We start from the raw sequence: 16,498 nt of genomic DNA on the forward strand, positions 1-16,498 counted from the left end.
AAAGCTCGTTTGAGCATGTAATTTTGAGAAAAAAATCCTAGCCAAAACCATGACACCCACCTCCCAAGACTTCATGCACAGTTGGTGGACAACATAGCAAGCTTTTCCCAACACTAATCAAGAGTGTAGCAGAAAGAGACAGCCACAAATTGACAGGTGAAGATCTTTTAGTATCTTTGTTGCAAAGGTGTGGCAACACTCACCTTGATCAATGCATGCATATCTCTACCTCAAGTTAAAACACTAAGAGTATAGGCAAATAGTTTTGCACTTGCGGTTTCAAATTCTCTTTTGTTTGGGAGCAAGGAGATTCTAAACTTCAGTATGCAAAGTGTGCTCCATCTCTTTTTGTAGGAGATTCTCAAGTCCAGTATGGAAAGCGCCGTGTGTTCCATCTCTTTTTGTTCATGTGCTTGTAAATTTCTCTTTGGTAATGAAGATTTCTCAAAATGAGCAAATAATCAGGTCCCAAATCCCTCTTCAACTCTCTCTCTGATCTCAAAACCAGGGCACTGAGGCAATGGAGTTGTCCCATCGACTATGCACACTACGCTCTCTACAAGTTCGCCCGAGAGTCTCGAGTACCACACACTATTAGAGTGCTCAACTTTTGCTCACATCTGGACTTGCTTTCCTTACAGTTTAATCATGACCTATACCTACATACTTTCCTCTCCATTGTGATTCACAATCCTTGAGCATCAAGAATCACTTATTATGACCATCACTGACCTTACACAAAAAACCAATTTTTGAAATTTGAATTCATACCATAGAAGAGGCCATCGGTGACATGTGAAAGAATTCACCTGAATTGAAGTATTTCAAGTCTCCGTACAATTTAAATTGCTTGATTCTTTACTCATCAATACAAATCAGAGTAAAAATTTTCATTAAAAAATACACTCAGCCAACTGAGCAATCTTGGTTACCAATTGAGGGGAAATGAACTGGTGAATTACAAAATTGGGTATATTGCTGCTGTAGTACACTCACCCCATGCTTCAAAGGGGCATGTCCTGTACACTCTTAACACTAGTTGCAGGTAAGCCCAACCATAAGTTTTGCTTGCAAAATTAGAAGCCAAAGAGCCCAAGTTCGTTGGCCCTTTCCTTCTCAAACATTTCAAAATAATGATAAATGATGGTAACTGCCATTAAAATCCCTGTTCCTGTTCCAACGGCTCCCATGAAATCAGCAAAGATTGTCAGAAGACCAATGCACATGCCACCAAAAGAAGCTGCTGTAGGAATGTAGCGGTTCAGCTCTTTCTGCAAGTTCGATTCGCGGTGTCCAGGCAGCACCATTTGTTGCTCCTGCAGCATAGATCAAGCGTGCTCATGTGTCACCTTCAAAAACAGCAGCAAAACTACACTCTCTCAAATGTAAGGTACCAACAAGCAAGCCTACCTTTAGTTGCTTTGCAACATCTCTGGCTGATGTGCCTGATACCTCGATCCATGTTTTAGAAAAGAATGCACACGTGGTAAGAATGAAGGCCACATACAAGATTGCATGAAAAGGATTCGCTGCCATCTCTGCCAGACTGCACACAAGCATAAGAAATACGCAAAGTCAAATTACAACCAACTGGTGATGATAATTCATCGATCCGCTCTCTATGAACATCCCGTCGCACCTTGTAGGCGGCGTGAGGTAGTATGCAAGACCTCCAACTGGGATGAGTTGACTTGAGTACTCCGACTCTCTCCACTTTCCCAGCAAATTGACCAAGATATTCGTGCTAAATTTTCTATACAAAAGCTGTGGCAGCAAGCAACTTGAGTGCATTAAAACCCAGCCAATCGTAACTCCACAGCCCATAACCAGCAAAAGCCAAAAGCTTATGCACAATGCAGTTTTTTTCCCTTACCTGTGAAATGACGAACACATTTGTGACCAACGCTGACTGGAGAATGATTGGCATGTTCGACGTATAGAACAGCTTTATGGGGTAGGAGCCCTGTTGCCCGCGTGCATTCTTGGACCTCACCGGTAGAACTACCCGGAACCCTTGAAAGTAAATGACGACAAGGAAGACTAGCGCCGTAGCGAGTAGATTTGTCACGTTTGGAAGATTTTGCCGGTAAAACGCTTCCTTCAAAGCGCCCACCTTGTCTGTTCGGGTGATAAGTAGGTGAACCAGAGCAATAAAAGCCCCCTCAAACTCGGCGCCACGACCAGTGTTAATCGTTGTTGGACTGAATGCCTTCCAAATTATGTTCTCACTGCAGACATCCATCAAACAAAGGATCAAACAAACAATCCCTTTTTACCCGCATTATGATTGATCTATTGAACCTCAGACGATGGCTACTCTACCAGATGTTAGTCGCAATGAAAAGAGAGCTTCCAGAGCCTAGACCATATCCTTTCTGCAGAAGCTCGTCAAGGCACATCACAATGATGCCAGCACAAAATAGCTGCATGATCACCAGGATCGCATTGCCAGCACCTAAATTGCTGATGTTCCCATACATGCCAGAAAGCACATAGGCAACTGCCTCTCCGATGGTGATCATTATTCCTAAAAGCTTTTGCGCACCATTCCTGATTTAGACAGAACCACATGCACATAGTAACCATCCATACACATCGACAAAGACATAAAACTGTGAATTGATCAAATAATAAGAACAATACTACAAGTCCTTACAGTAGCGCTCGATCCTCCTTAACATTGTTGTCAACGTCGATAAGCTTTGCGCCTGCAAGTAGTTGCATAATCATGCCTGATGTGACAAGGGGAGTGATACCCAGCTCCATTACGGTTCCTCTGTTAGAAGCCATGATGGCACGCATCCAATATAAGGGGTCGGACCCCGTTGTCGAATGGATTCCATAGAGTGGAAGCTGGCTGCAAATAAGGAAAATAGCAAGGGCTAATATGGTATACGTCACCTTCTCGCGGAAGGGCACTCTGCGATTAGCTGTCTCAACCTCTGGAAGAACGGAGAGAAAGGGTCGTACTAAGTGCAAAACCCTAAACCCACCTCCCATGGCTCCGTCTCAAAAACTTAGGGGAAGATTTTCTCACGTTCGCGTGCAGGCTCTTTACCTGCACAGGTTTTCTTCTTCTTCTTCTTTACCTCCACAGGTCTTCTTCCTCGAGCAGGTCTGATGGCCGCGTAGACGTACTCGTAATCGATCAATGTTGTCAACTTGCCTGCGTCACATGCTTTATCTAGAGGTGTGCTTTTGCGTCGGTCAGCAAAAGTACGACAAAGTTCAAACTCAAAGTCCAAACTTGGAACGCTTCCTTCAAAGTTCAAAGTCACGTGTTGAATTTTGCTTTTGTCATGGGCGGCCCTCATCACTATATCACATAGGCATGATCAAATGGGATCAATGGTGGAGGAGGAAAAGACGACGTGTGTCAATTATGGATCGTCAGATCTGAGGTTGCCTTGAATTTACCAATTTGTCCAAATTTACAAATTTGCCCCGAATTTACTAATCGGCCCACATTAACAATATGATATACTCGAATCGCCTATATTTCAACGTACGCATGAAGGTGTAGTGGTTAGTGCACATGGCTCGTGGTGGGGAGGTCGGGGGTTCAAGACATGGGGTGCAGATCGACCCGAATTTACAAGCCTGTCCCAATTTACTTTTCTTCCCGAATTTACCAAACGCCCCGAATTTACCAGATGCGCATCCGACAGCCCAGATCACCTCAGTCGTCGATCCCATTTGAGCATGCCCATGCGAGATAGTGTGGAGGGTGGGCGGCACACATCACACAAATATCCTATTCAGTGTTGAAACCAACAAATACGAAAGCAAACTTCTCTAACTAGATGCCACAGCCGATGCCAAATATGGCCAACCTCGGGGTGTAGTGGAGAATTGGACGCTTGTGTGGCTGTCAGCATGGATTTCATCACGCGCCATTTCTTGCAGTGTGTAATGTTGAGTCTGCCAATTTCCTTGTTGACTTTCATTTACTGGTTGTTGGAAGCTAACAATATGGCAAGCAACAATACAATGTGTAAAGGCTGTAAGAATAAGGCATGAAGCATTTGCCAGCATTTAAGGGGGATTCCCACATGCGGGAGTTAGCCCACCTACCTTATGTTAGCAAACTATATCGTTTTTTTCTTTGGAAGAACAGCTGAAATTGAATTAAGATTATGGGAAAAATGCAAGTGCCCCTAAGGTAGGATATGGGCCATCCTTGCTGAGAGAGAACAACTCATAAGGGGAAGAAAAAACAGGGCGAAAATTCATAATGATAGAAGGGAACATTATCTCAAAATTAGATACATCCGGTAGGGTTCATACATGGAGAAGTGTGGACGGCTGGCGCGTCACCATGTGGGAACGTGTTCTTAGAAGATGGGCAGTGAATCACTTAGTAATTACTAAAGTAATTACTACGGTAAACCCGAAGCATATAAATAGGGCCCATTACTTTGATATTGGGTTGGCAATTGTTATCACTTGTATTAGCGCTTTGAGCTATAATTGCATTCGAGCATCAGTGGCAGTATCATCGGCTACACTTTCTCTCTCTGTAATCATATTCATTGTAATCTCAATCATGAAATATATATATTCCAGTGATACCGACTTCTCAACGGTCTTCTGAATCTGAACTTTATTCCTGTCTTTAAGTCTGATTCTCATTTCAATATTCATATTTCAGTCTAGTCACTGATTTCTGTCTAGTCTGCTGTTTGAACTCTTCCAACTCTCAGTAGCTGAAATCCTTCAACACTGGAATTAGCTGTCTCAAGAGATCAGCTCCAATTCCATTTTGGCGATCACAGTGGCTAGAGCTGAAGCTCGTTGACTGAAAGACTCTTCTCCCAGTTGAAGTTTTCAGCAATGGCACCAAAATCCAATCGTGGCCGAAAATCTACCAATCGTGTGGACCCCATTCCTGAGGAGTCAGGAAGAGAGTCTGATCCCAAGCAAGAGAAAATGACTGACACTGAGGTTCAGGAGGAGCATAGTCGGGCTGATGAGGCGCAGGACTCACAGCATTCCAGTCATTCTCGACGCAGACAGGCAGAATGGGAAGCACGAAAGGCAAAGAGCTCCAAGAGTTCTCAGTCTCGCCAGAATGATGAGCATATCAAAGGCAGAAAGGGAAGTCACGGAACTTCTAGCAAACAAAACAGAGAGGATACTGAGACTGAGACAGAGATAGAGATTGATTGGGATGCTGACACTGACAACTGCAAGAAGGCTCCCAAGCGTCAGTCTGAAGCCAAGAAGCGAACTGGTGGAATTAGCAGTAATCGACATGATTACTCCGCTTCCCTGAAGATTTCTTTTCCCATGTTCAAAGGAGGGAAAAAGGATGATCCTGATGTTCACATACAAGCTTTTGAGCAGTATGCTGAACTAAAAAAACATTGATGAAGATGATTGGGGGGAATACTTTCCACAAACCTTGAAGGAAGCAGCAAGGAAATGGTATTACCATTACCCTGCATGCCAACTGAGATCATATAATAAATTACTTGAGGCCTTCAGGTTGGAATATTCTGACAATCGATGAGATGAGGATATTCTCTGTGAATTGGATCAGATCAAACATCGGAATTTGTCAGTCCGCAGCTATGTAGAAAAGATCAAAGAACTGACCAGACAACTGCAAGAACCACCATCTGAGAAAAGATTAAGGGCATGGTTTCTGAATGGGTTCAGAAGCAAGAAGCTGAGAGAATAGGAAGTACCAGTCCCTACAAAGAAATTCAATGACGTGGTCTAGCGAGCATTAAAACTGGAACAGCGGGCTAAGAAAGAAAAAAGGCACAAGAAGCGAAGGACCAGTAGCAGTAGTTCGGCTACTGAAGCTTCTGATTCCAGTGCAACGTCCAGAAGTTCCGAGAGCAGTTCCAATGAACGGACAAAGGACAAATCAAAGAAAGGATCATGGACCAAGAAAATTGAAGAAATGGCTAGGCAGATTGTAGAGATTAGCCATACAAGACAGCCGGTCCGGAAGATGGATACTTGGTGTTCAAGATGTAAATCCAAGGACCATATCTCCACGGAATGTCCACAATGTACCTACTGCAAGGCCTTCGGTCACCTATGGAATAATTGTGGCATCCGAATTCACCATTTTAAGAAAGGAAAGGATCTATCAGTGGTTGCCTACACTGAACCAGTGAAGACAGAGCCAATCAAAGTAGCCCAAGAAGAAGGACCAGGTACCAGTGGTACTGGTCAAGGACGAGGCAGATACCAACCAGGAATGGGCAGAGGAAGAGGAAGAGGCAACTTCCAGACCAGAAGCATGAATTGCTATACCTATGGGAAGCATGGTCATTTTGCAGCCCAATGTCGAGATGCACCGGTAACAACTGCTACTGAGGCTAAGGCACCAGAGCCAGTCCCAGTCATAGTAGTTACCAGGAGCAAAGGAGTGATCATTAAAGAGATTCCAGACATTTCAGAAGTACCAGCCAACTCCAACAGCAGCAAGTGGGCCCAACAAAGGGAAGTTTGGAAGGCCAAGGGTAAGGAAAAGGTGGTAGATGAGTGGCAAGAGCAGCGGGAACTAGCAGCTAAAATCACAGAGGATTTAGCTAAGAAGCTGCCAGAGCAGCCAGAAAGTTCCGAGGCTAGAGTCATTCAGAAGATACCAGCCCAATCGACTAGTAAAGATCAGTCAGTACCAGCCATGATAGAGACCATGCTGGCTATGGTACATAGACTAGCTAGTGAGATGGAAGAAGAAGGAAAGAGTGGAAGTATTGCTAAAGAAGAATGGCAGTATGAGAACAATATCTCTTCAAGCTCTGAAAATCAGTCTGACCAGGAGCAAGAGGAAATTCAGGTGAAAATTTGTGATAGAATCCAGAAGCTGACTGTAGAGCTGGAGGATATAAGAAAGACCTTACCTGAGGTGGCCAACTTTATCAGGCAGCGTAGGAAGACTGAGACAGACGCCAGAACAGTAGACGTGACGGCTGTTAGGGATGATGAAGTTCCACTTATTCAGGTGGATTACAAGGTCAGGAAGCAGTGGGAACCTCTCTCAAGTGTCATATTGGATGGAGGAGCACGAGTCAATATAATGGGAACCCATCTTCAGCAAAGAATGGGTATCACCAACATGAAACCAGCACCATTCAAAGTAAGAATGGCAGATCATCGAGTCGTACAAGCAATGGGCATGATTGAAAACATGCAGATAAGAGTGGGGAGGGAAAAATTCAAAACTAGTTTCCTAGTTTTGGATGTGCAGGGCGCATATGGAATGCTAGTAGACCGCCCATGGTTAAGAACAACACATGTTGTTCATGACTACGCAAACCAAACTTTAACCATAGAAGGGGCCAGTGGCAGAATCAAAATCCAGACCAACAACACCAGGAGCTGGAAAAAGGAATTGAGGCCGAAGGAGTTGTGTCAGAAATACCGAGCTAAGAAAATTGAGTGAATGCTGGCAGCAATGAACATCTTTCCTTTGGCAGAAATTGATTTGAATGCAGTCCTACTAAACAAAGAGCAAGCTGACAAGCAGAAGAAACAATTCCCTGACCAATTCACTGAAGTCAATACAGGGGAAAGAACCGTTCAGCTAAGTGGAAGAATGGAGGACCCAACTGATACTTATATAATGGAACAATCAGCATGTCCAGAAGAATATCCACCTGATCAGAATAATAATTCAGAAATGAATGGGCCTTCTTGGGACTACGCTAAAGAGTCGACCAAACGAAAAGGAGGAGGACCCAACTGGTTGCTTCCAGATGATCAGGAAGTAGAGGAATGGAACCTGGGATCAGAGGAAAATCCCAGAATGATCAAAGTCAACAAGCACCTGAAACCGGTAATGAAGGAAAAGGCATGGATAATGTTCCAGAACTATAGAGATGTATTTGCGTGGGAACATACAAATTTGAAGGGAGTAGATCCTGAAGTCTGTCAGCACCGAATACCACTAAAACCGGACGCTAGGCCAGTCAAACTACAAAGATACCGGATGAACCCTAACTATGCAAAGAAGGTCAAGGAGGAGATTGATAATCTTCTCAAGGCTGGGTTCATTACGGAAGTAGCAAGCAGTGATTGGTTATTTCCAATAGTTGTCGTTCCTAAGAAGAATGGGAAATTAAGGGTTTGTGTCGACTATAGGAAACTAAATTCTCAGACCATTAAGGATCCATTTCCCTTACCTTTTACTGATATGTTGCTTGATAAGATCGCAGGATATGAGATGTATAGCTTCATGGATGGCTATAGCGGCTATAACCAGTTATAGATTGCTCCGGAAGATAGGGCCAAGACCACTTTCATCACTGAGTGGGGAGCATTCATGTATCTGGTGATGCCTTTTGGCCTGTGCAATGCACCAGCTACTTTTCAACGGTGTATGATGGAGATGTTTAATGAATTTCTTCATCGATTCCTCGCCATTTTCATGGATGAGTTCACTGTCTATTCAGCTGAGGAACATCACCTTCTATTCCTAGAGATGTTTTTAAACGCTGTCAGGAGAAAAGGATTTGCTTGAATCCATTTAAATCAATATTTCTAGTTTGGAAGGGACAGCTATTGGGACATGTGTTTTCCCACAATGGAATAGAAATGGCCAATGACAAAATACAGTGTGTCCAGCAAGCTAAATCACCCAGAACTGCTTCTGAGTTGAGTTCTTTTTTGGGGTATGTGAATTTTTATAGAAGATTTGTACACAAATTTGCTTCTCAAGCAGTACCACTATATGAGCTTACAAAGAAGACCAGCAAGTTCAATTGGACTGCTGAGTGTGAGGAGAGTTTCCAGAATCTGAAAAAAGCCATTACAAGTAAACCGGTCCTCAGGCAGCCGAACTGGGACATTATTTTTCATGTACACGTTGATGCTTCGGGATTGGCAATGGGGGCAATATTGGCTCAGCCAGATGGCAGAACAGACTATCTGGTCTATTTTGCTAGTCGGAGATTTAGTCAGGCTGAACAAGGCTATACGACTACTGAAAGAGAAGCCCTCGGAATGGTTTTTAGCGCTACAAAGTTCAGGCATTACCTATTGAGGAAGTTATTCCATTTTTATGTGGATCATCAAGCTCTTCTGTTTCTGATTAACAAAGTCATTATTCAAGGCAGGCTGATAAGATGGATGATGTTCCTTATGGAATTTGAGTTCATAATTTTCCATAAGCCTGGCCGAAACCATTGTGGAGCTGACTTTCTTTCCAGAAGTACAAAAGGATTTTCAGAATCACCTCTGAGAGATGAACCAGTGGATGCTGATTTATTTCAGCTAGAAGCAGAAGAATCAGTGGATCCTAAATGGTATGATATTTATCAGTTCCTTTCCCAAGGTGCCTTTCCAGAAGATTGGAAACAGAATCAGAAGAAGGCTTTGATCATAAAAAGCGTGAAATTTACCATCATTGGGGGAGTACTTTATCGATTGGGTGTGGATGGTATACTTCGGAGATGTGTTCCAATGGAGGGAAGAATGCAAGTTATCTCAGAGGCACATAATGGAGAGTCTGGTGGACACTTTTCCAACGAAGTAACCTACAAGAAGATTCTGCAAGCAGGTCTGTGGTGGCAAACAATGATTGCTGATGTCAGAAGCTTTTGTAAAATTTGTGATATATGCCAGAGAATGGGCCGACCAACAGCTGCAGACATGACTCCCTTAATGCCAATACAACCATTGGGAGTATTCATGAAATGGGGATTGGATTTTATGGGACCTTTTAAGAAGGTGACTCCCAGGAAGAACAAGTACATCGTGATGGCTACTTGTTATGTTACCAAGTGGGTTGAAGCTAAAGCTCTTCCTGACAACACAGCCAAGTCAACTGCAAAGTTTCTGTTTGAGAATATTGTCTGCCGATATGGATGTCCAGTGGAAATTGTGACCGATCAAGGGACACACTTTATCAATGATACTATGGAAATCCTATTGGATATGCTTTCAGTCAAGCATCGGAAATCTACTCCTTACTATCCCAGATGCAATGGACAGGTTGAAAGTAGCAATAAGACAATTAAGACTATTCTCACTAAGGTGGTGCAAAAGAAACCAGACCAATGGGATTTGAAGCTTCAGACTGCTCTATGGGCTTATAGAACAGCTTATAAGGTAACTACTGGAATGACACCATTCAGAATGGTGTATGGTACTGAAGCAGTGGTTCCTATGGAGTTTGTAATCCCCAGTCTGAGAATGGCTGTAAAGTATGGATTAGACTTCAACCATAATCTTAAGAAAAGACTAGATGAACTGATGCAGTTAGATGAACTCAGGAAAAGGGCTATATTGGAACAGGAAATTGTTCAACAAAGAAGGAATCACTGGCATGATCGCCGAATTAAAGTCCGAGAATTCCAAAAAGGAGACTTAGTGCTTTTATATCAGTCAAGAATGGGTCCAAAGAAGCCGAATTTGAAGATTGCCTGGGCAGGACCTTTTGAGGTTGATTGGATCTTTTCCAATGGCACAATTAGATTAAAAGACTTATCTGGACTAATGTTGCCAGGAGTATATAATGGAGCAAAGATCAAACTCTATTACTCAGAGACCAGAGAAACTGGATCAGAAGAAGTCACTAAGGAACTGGAGGTTGTTGATCAAGAGATACCAGAATCAGATATTTTTGGTCTTTTCCATGTGCAACCAGTTCCAGCTTCAGAACCAGTACCTGAAAAATAAGATCAGGCTGATTTAAGAACCAGTACCAGTATGATCCAGCCAGAGTGGGGATCAATTCAGAACCAGTATGAACACACTTTCCAAATTTTAAGTGGCCAACGGTCAAATGGTATGACAGTGATAATTATTACAAGGATGGGTTGCAATCTTGTCCAATGCATGTTTGCCACGTTAGCAACGACGCACACAAGTCTAGGAACGGCGAGTAGTGGAGCTTTTATGGCGCGAACACGTATAACTGTCAGGAGAGTTAACATTTTTCCTCATAAATCTCCTGCGCGACGCTTTCCTCCTGTCAACCTTTCGCCATCGCCGAGCTCCGAGGTCTCTTCACTACAACCGCAAACTTCGACCTCCGACGAGACAGTTGACTGTCAGACAACCTTACCAGCGACACCAGGCAACGGCTTTAACACAAGTAAGTCCTCTTCGCCTTCGCCTGTTTCATCGTCGTTGACCTCACAGTGTATGGGTAGAAGGAAACGATCAAAGAAGATGGAGGAAACTCTTGCAGAAACCCAGGCTATAATTACTGAGGCAAAGGAAAGTCTTCCTGTTCTTCCATACAGTAAAATCCAACGATATGTTTTTACTGATCATGCAATGACTCTGCTACAATTCTGGGATCTGCGAGTTGTATTGCAAGCGACAAGGATTGCTTTTGATGCAGGGATCATCAAGCAAGTTCTTGATTCTTTTGATGCAGAAAACAGCAGTGCTATGATAAATAATAGGAGGGTGTCAGTAACACCAGAAGCCATTGCCTTTGCATTTAGAATGCCTAATGAGCCTAAACCATCGGTGGCAACTGCGCAGCAAATAAGTATTGCTCTAAAGGAGGATGAAGCAGCTTGAAAGAAGTGCAAGGCAAGTACTCAAGGAGTTCCAGTAGCAGGACTGGAAGCCTCCGCTGCTTACAGGTTTGTAGCCGAAGCAGTCAGTCTTAAGAATAACCCAACTTATGTGTCAGAAAAATTATTTGCTATGCTATTGGCCAAGAAACTGGATCCACAAGTCCATATCAACCTGTGTCAAATACTCTCGCATAATGTACTTCAACAGACTGCCAAGTTGAAATCTCAAACTGTTTTCAAGGCATGGTATGTCTGGAAATTTCTGTATTGGGCTACTGCTGCAGATATTAATGAGCAGGTGAAGTTGGCATGGAATGAGCAGCCCATTTCTGAACCGAAGAAAATTGACCTGTCCTCAGACAATGAGGAAACGGATAGTCAAACAACTTCCAAGGACCTGAAAAGGAAAGCTACTACAGAGGAGGCTAGTAGTTCAAAGAAACCAAGAATTACTCTGACCAAACAGTGAATTCTTGAAGCATATCGAAAGCCAGGTAAAGGCAGCAAGCACTGAGACAACTGTACCTAATCAGACAGTTGTCAAACAGACAGTTTCTACTAGATCTGGGAAGGATCAGGTAAAGCTAGTCACTGAAGTGAAGGTACCAGATCAGTCAGGAGACAAAGGCAGGAATCAACTGGATAAGGGGAAAGGACCAACGTCCTCAACTATGCCTGCAACAGTTCCTGTCATTTCTCAAAACCCTCTGCAACTGGTTAAAAAGGATAAGCTACAGCAAATGCAAACTCAGAAATTGAGAGGGCATCTCTCACTCACCAAGACTGATTATGCATCTCTACCTTATGTGGCTCCTATGGCAATATATGAACTAGTTGATTCTGATCCAACAACGGTCAAAGACAGATGTTCAGTACTGATACATTCCTCTTGGAATACCATTGTAAGCTGTATGGGACAATTGGTGGAAGCTGCGGGATCAGAAGATGAAGTTAAAAAGCTTAAAGCTGAATTGGCAGAAGCACAACATCAGATTGCCACACTCCAGAAAGCCCAGGAAGCGTTGAACATACAACACAGGGTATTGCAAGCTCAATCAGAGAGAGCTCAGGATTTGTTAAACAAAAAGTTAGCTAAAGCTGAGTCTGAAATTATGATCATAAAGAGTCAAAGGAATGAAGCATCGAGAGCTGCCGAGCGAGCTGAAATGGGGCTCAGAACGAAGCGGGCAGAATTTAGAAAGCTACTATTACACCATACAGATCTGAAGCATTTGCTAACGGACAGATACATCTACAATAGCTTGTCTGAAATTTTGAACCCCGCAGGCAATGCTGTTTTTTATTTAGAAAATTTAAAATCCTTGATGGAAAGTCTGCAAAGTGATTTGCAGGACAAGGTGAGTGAGTTCAACAATGCTCTAATGAACCAAGCCATCATGGATTATATTGAGCAGCAGACATCCCCAGAGGAGGATGACGAAGAAGAAGAAGATGAAGCTGATAAGGAGGAGGAGGATCAACAAACCGGGCATACACAGGATGATGATGATGCCCCACCACCATCTCCACCTCCAAGACCAGGTACTGATGGGACAGGGCCAGATGAAGGAGGCCAGTCACAGCCAGACCAGACTGAGGAACAACAGGAAAGACAGGAAACAGAACAACAGTCGGGTCATCAGCAGACTGAAGAACAACAGCCCAGTAACACTGGAGATGAGCCAACTAATCAGTCCCATCACAGCAGAGAGGTTAAAGGGAAAATGAAGGCTCAAGATGAAGGACCAGTAAAGGATCATCAACATTCACTGCAACTCATTACCTTAAATAAGCAGTTGAGACATCAAGAGGCCTCCATCACCAGACAGTATCTGGAGGATGATACTCTGTGGACTGATTTAGAAAGGTTCCAAAGACTATATGTAGGATCCAGGGAAATGGTGGAACATTGGAAATCTGCTGCTTTTCATGATAAGGAAGCTTGTAGACTACCTGCGCATCCTAGTACAGTTCAGCTGTTGGAACGAGTTCCAAAATGGATACTCAATGCTGATGAGAAAGTGGTAAACCCGCACTGGCAAAGACAGTCTACTGCAGATTGTCAATCCTTAGCTTTAGAACTCGAGCTTCTGTTGGGTAACAAACCAACTTACCGCTGCATGAAGGACGTGAGGGTCCAACTTAAGGATGTTCTGGTTTAACTCCAAACTGCCAGAGGTGTTTTGGACCAGAGAGTGAAAGCCATCCTGGAGGACCAGACAGCCACTAGCAGAGGACCTCAAACTCGCATGTCTGTCGGAGCACAGGCACCTGCTCTCCGCACCTTATTCCAGCTAGTAAGAATTACTAGGAAGATGATGCAACAAGAGAACCAGGTAGTTTTGAATTTCCTGGAATTTGTGCCTGATTCTCCAGTTCTCTTGTATGCTGTTCCAGCAAGAGAAACTGAGTTCCCAAGATTTTTTCCAACACTATATCCTCAACATCAAGAACGAGTTGATCGACTCACATATTTCAAAATAACTGATGAGCTTCAGGATTGGTATGAGCGATCAACTGTAGAATGGAAGACTTGGCAGACATTGTTCAATGATGTTCTTCAAATCAATGACATCCACGCAATAAAGGAAGAGCTACAGAGGATTCAGCTGTGTATGGGCCAGTGGAAGATTTAGGTCAGAGGATTGACTAGGATTACTAATCAGTCACTGCAGCTTACAGTCGAATCTTCCAAACTGCCTGAGAAAGAAATTGCAGCAAAGCCGGGTCTAGCACCGCAGTACAAGGAGATGGTTGAGATTCTGTTCGAGGCGCGTGTCAAAACAAATCAGCCTCTTCCACAAGGATGGATCCATACTGCTTCGCATTGTCATAAACTGGCCAGAACACAGACTGACCAAGGGCAGGCGTACACTCTATGATTCTGACACCAAAACCTATCATTCTCTCACACCTTATGAGGTAGAGATAACCACAGACCGACGGGATGAGCTTGAGCAGGAGGCCATTTACCGACTGATTCAGAAGGAGAATGCTGATGCTGGAACTTCTCAGGCACCAACACGGTCAAAGAGCAAGGGTAAAAGGAAGACGGTCCAATGGAAGGATACTGGGTAGTTCTATCTCAGCTGTCTCTCGCAATCTGTTAGCTATCTAGAGCTCTGCATCCTTCACCATCTTCTCAATGTCAGACTCTGACAATCCACCAGAAGATGGATTGTCAACATCAGAACCAGACGATGGATTTTTCAGTTCCACATCAGAACCAGACAATGGATTTTTCAGTTCCACATCAGAACCAGACAATGGATTTTTCAGAAATTTTGGAATCTTGCCAAAATTCAAGAAAGAAGGAAGGATGTGGACGGCTGGCGCGTCACCATGTGGGAACGTGTTCTTAGAAGATGGGCAGTGAATCACTTAGTAATTACTAAAGTAATTACTACGGTAAAACCGAAGCATATAAATAGGGCCCATTACTTTGATATTGGGTTGGCAATTGTTATCACTTGTATTAGCGCTTTGAGCTATAATTGCATTCGAGCATCAGTGGCAGTATCATCGGCTACACTTTCTCTCTCTGTAATCATATTCACTGTAATCTCAATCATGATATATATATATATTCCAGTGATACTGACTTCTCAACGGTCTTCTGAATCTGAATCTGAACTTTATTCCAGTCTTTAAGTCTGATTCTCATTTCAATATTCATATTTCAGTCTAGTCTGCTGTTTGAACTCTTCCAACTCTCAGTAGCTGAAATCCTTCAACACTGGAATTAGCTGTCTCAAGAGATCAGCTCCAATTCCAAGAAGATATCATTCCTCCATCTTTGCCATCTGATGATCTTTGGAATCTCTTTGACCTCAATGTTTACAGGTGAAGAAACCATAGTATAAACCTATATAACAACTCCAAGAAAAATAATGGACACTGAAACAGTTGATAGAGAGTGAGCTTTACCAAACAAATCTTTGTTCCTTTCCATCCAAATATGCCATAAAAAGGTGTCCCTAAGGCACATCCATAATGGACCATCCATAAAGCGACACTCCCCCAACAATGGAGATCTCTAGTTGATCAAAGAAGTCTCAACATTGCAAATTATCTAAAGTTCAGCCTTGGACATTGTAGGAGAAAGCTGGACTCACTTTTGGGCCTTTCAGTTCTAGAGAGAGAGTGGCGCTCAACCAATGAGGAAGAGGCTAACGTTACGTTGAAAATCGACATTTTGGAGTCAAGCTCTTTTTAAAAAAAAGGAGGAAATATTATTTTGGTTCATCAAATCGCACAATTTCACGCTTTCAAGGCATAAATGCCGTAAGTCGTACTAACTATGTACCGAGGAATTTCAGAACTTTCATTGAAGACTCTATCTAGTATCTTTGTTCCCGCCCAAATATGACTTTGAGTAGCTCTACTTCCCTCTCAAAACTTCTTTCCTTTTTTATATTTGCGCTAACCTTTCTGTGTATTCATTCCACTGCACACCATGTCTACTTCTCGAAGGCCTAGCACTACCATTGACTCTGTTAGCATTTTTAACAGTTATACTACTGACGATCAAGCATGGATTCCATCTCGAATAACTATCGAAAGCTGGATTCTACTGCAAACTAGGAGGAGGAAGAGGAGGCAACACAATGATTTCTTGGAGGCTTTCAAGGGTCAAGTTAAAGAGTTTAAAGTGTGTGCACAAATCAAGCGGGTGAAAGAGGTCCTCATACAACATGCTTTCCAACATGCAGACTTAAGGTTGCAAACATCTCCTCCAAGTTTTCCCAGGCATCGACCCAATTGTAAGTTATTTCAGCATCTCGCTTAGTGCATGATTATATTCGAATATTAAGTGGTGGATATCATCTTTGGTATGTTTCAGATATTTATCCATCGAATAGGACAGATTGGCAACCAGTTGAGAGTATACTTGGGATTTTTTATGCTTTCCATGCATTTATTGGTGAGCAAATGTACCGAGGAAGACAACACAAGGAACTTGCAGATGATATGTCATACGTGGAACCGAGAACTTTCATTGG

The 16,498-nt window shown here is 43.0% G+C and overlaps 1 protein-coding gene across 1 annotated transcript; it reads right to left on the reverse strand.

Moving 5' to 3' along the window:
* Positions 1-791: 791 nt before the first annotated feature.
* LOC147441447 (uncharacterized) lies at positions 792-3,168 on the reverse strand. Its single transcript, XM_086483721.1, has 6 exons — positions 2,657-3,168; positions 2,323-2,550; positions 1,874-2,228; positions 1,640-1,764; positions 1,411-1,546; positions 792-1,316 (listed from the first exon to the last, which is right to left on the reverse strand). The coding sequence occupies exons 1-6, from the start codon at positions 2,998-3,000 to the stop codon at positions 1,077-1,079; spliced, it is 1,428 nt and encodes a 475-aa protein (XP_086339847.1). The 5' UTR covers positions 3,001-3,168; the 3' UTR covers positions 792-1,076.
* Positions 3,169-16,498: the final 13,330 nt, after the last annotated feature.

The sequence above is a fragment of the Adiantum capillus-veneris genome, chromosome 15 (genome assembly GCF_014529385.1).
Source record: "Adiantum capillus-veneris isolate H3 chromosome 15, ASM1452938v2, whole genome shotgun sequence".
In the NCBI taxonomy this organism is placed as follows: domain Eukaryota; kingdom Viridiplantae; phylum Streptophyta; class Polypodiopsida; order Polypodiales; family Pteridaceae; genus Adiantum; species Adiantum capillus-veneris.

Coding starts and splice junctions, on each gene's coding strand:
- LOC147441447 (XM_086483721.1), bottom strand. CDS start 3,000: ATGGGAGGTGGGTTTAGGGTTTTGCACTTAGTACGACCCTTTCTCTCC. Junction 2,551..2,656: donor AAGGAGGATCGAGCGCTACT/GTAAGGACTTGT, acceptor TGTCTAAATCAG/GAATGGTGCGCAAAAGCTTT. Junction 1,317..1,410: donor ATGTTGCAAAGCAACTAAAG/GTAGGCTTGCTT, acceptor TCTATGCTGCAG/GAGCAACAAATGGTGCTGCC.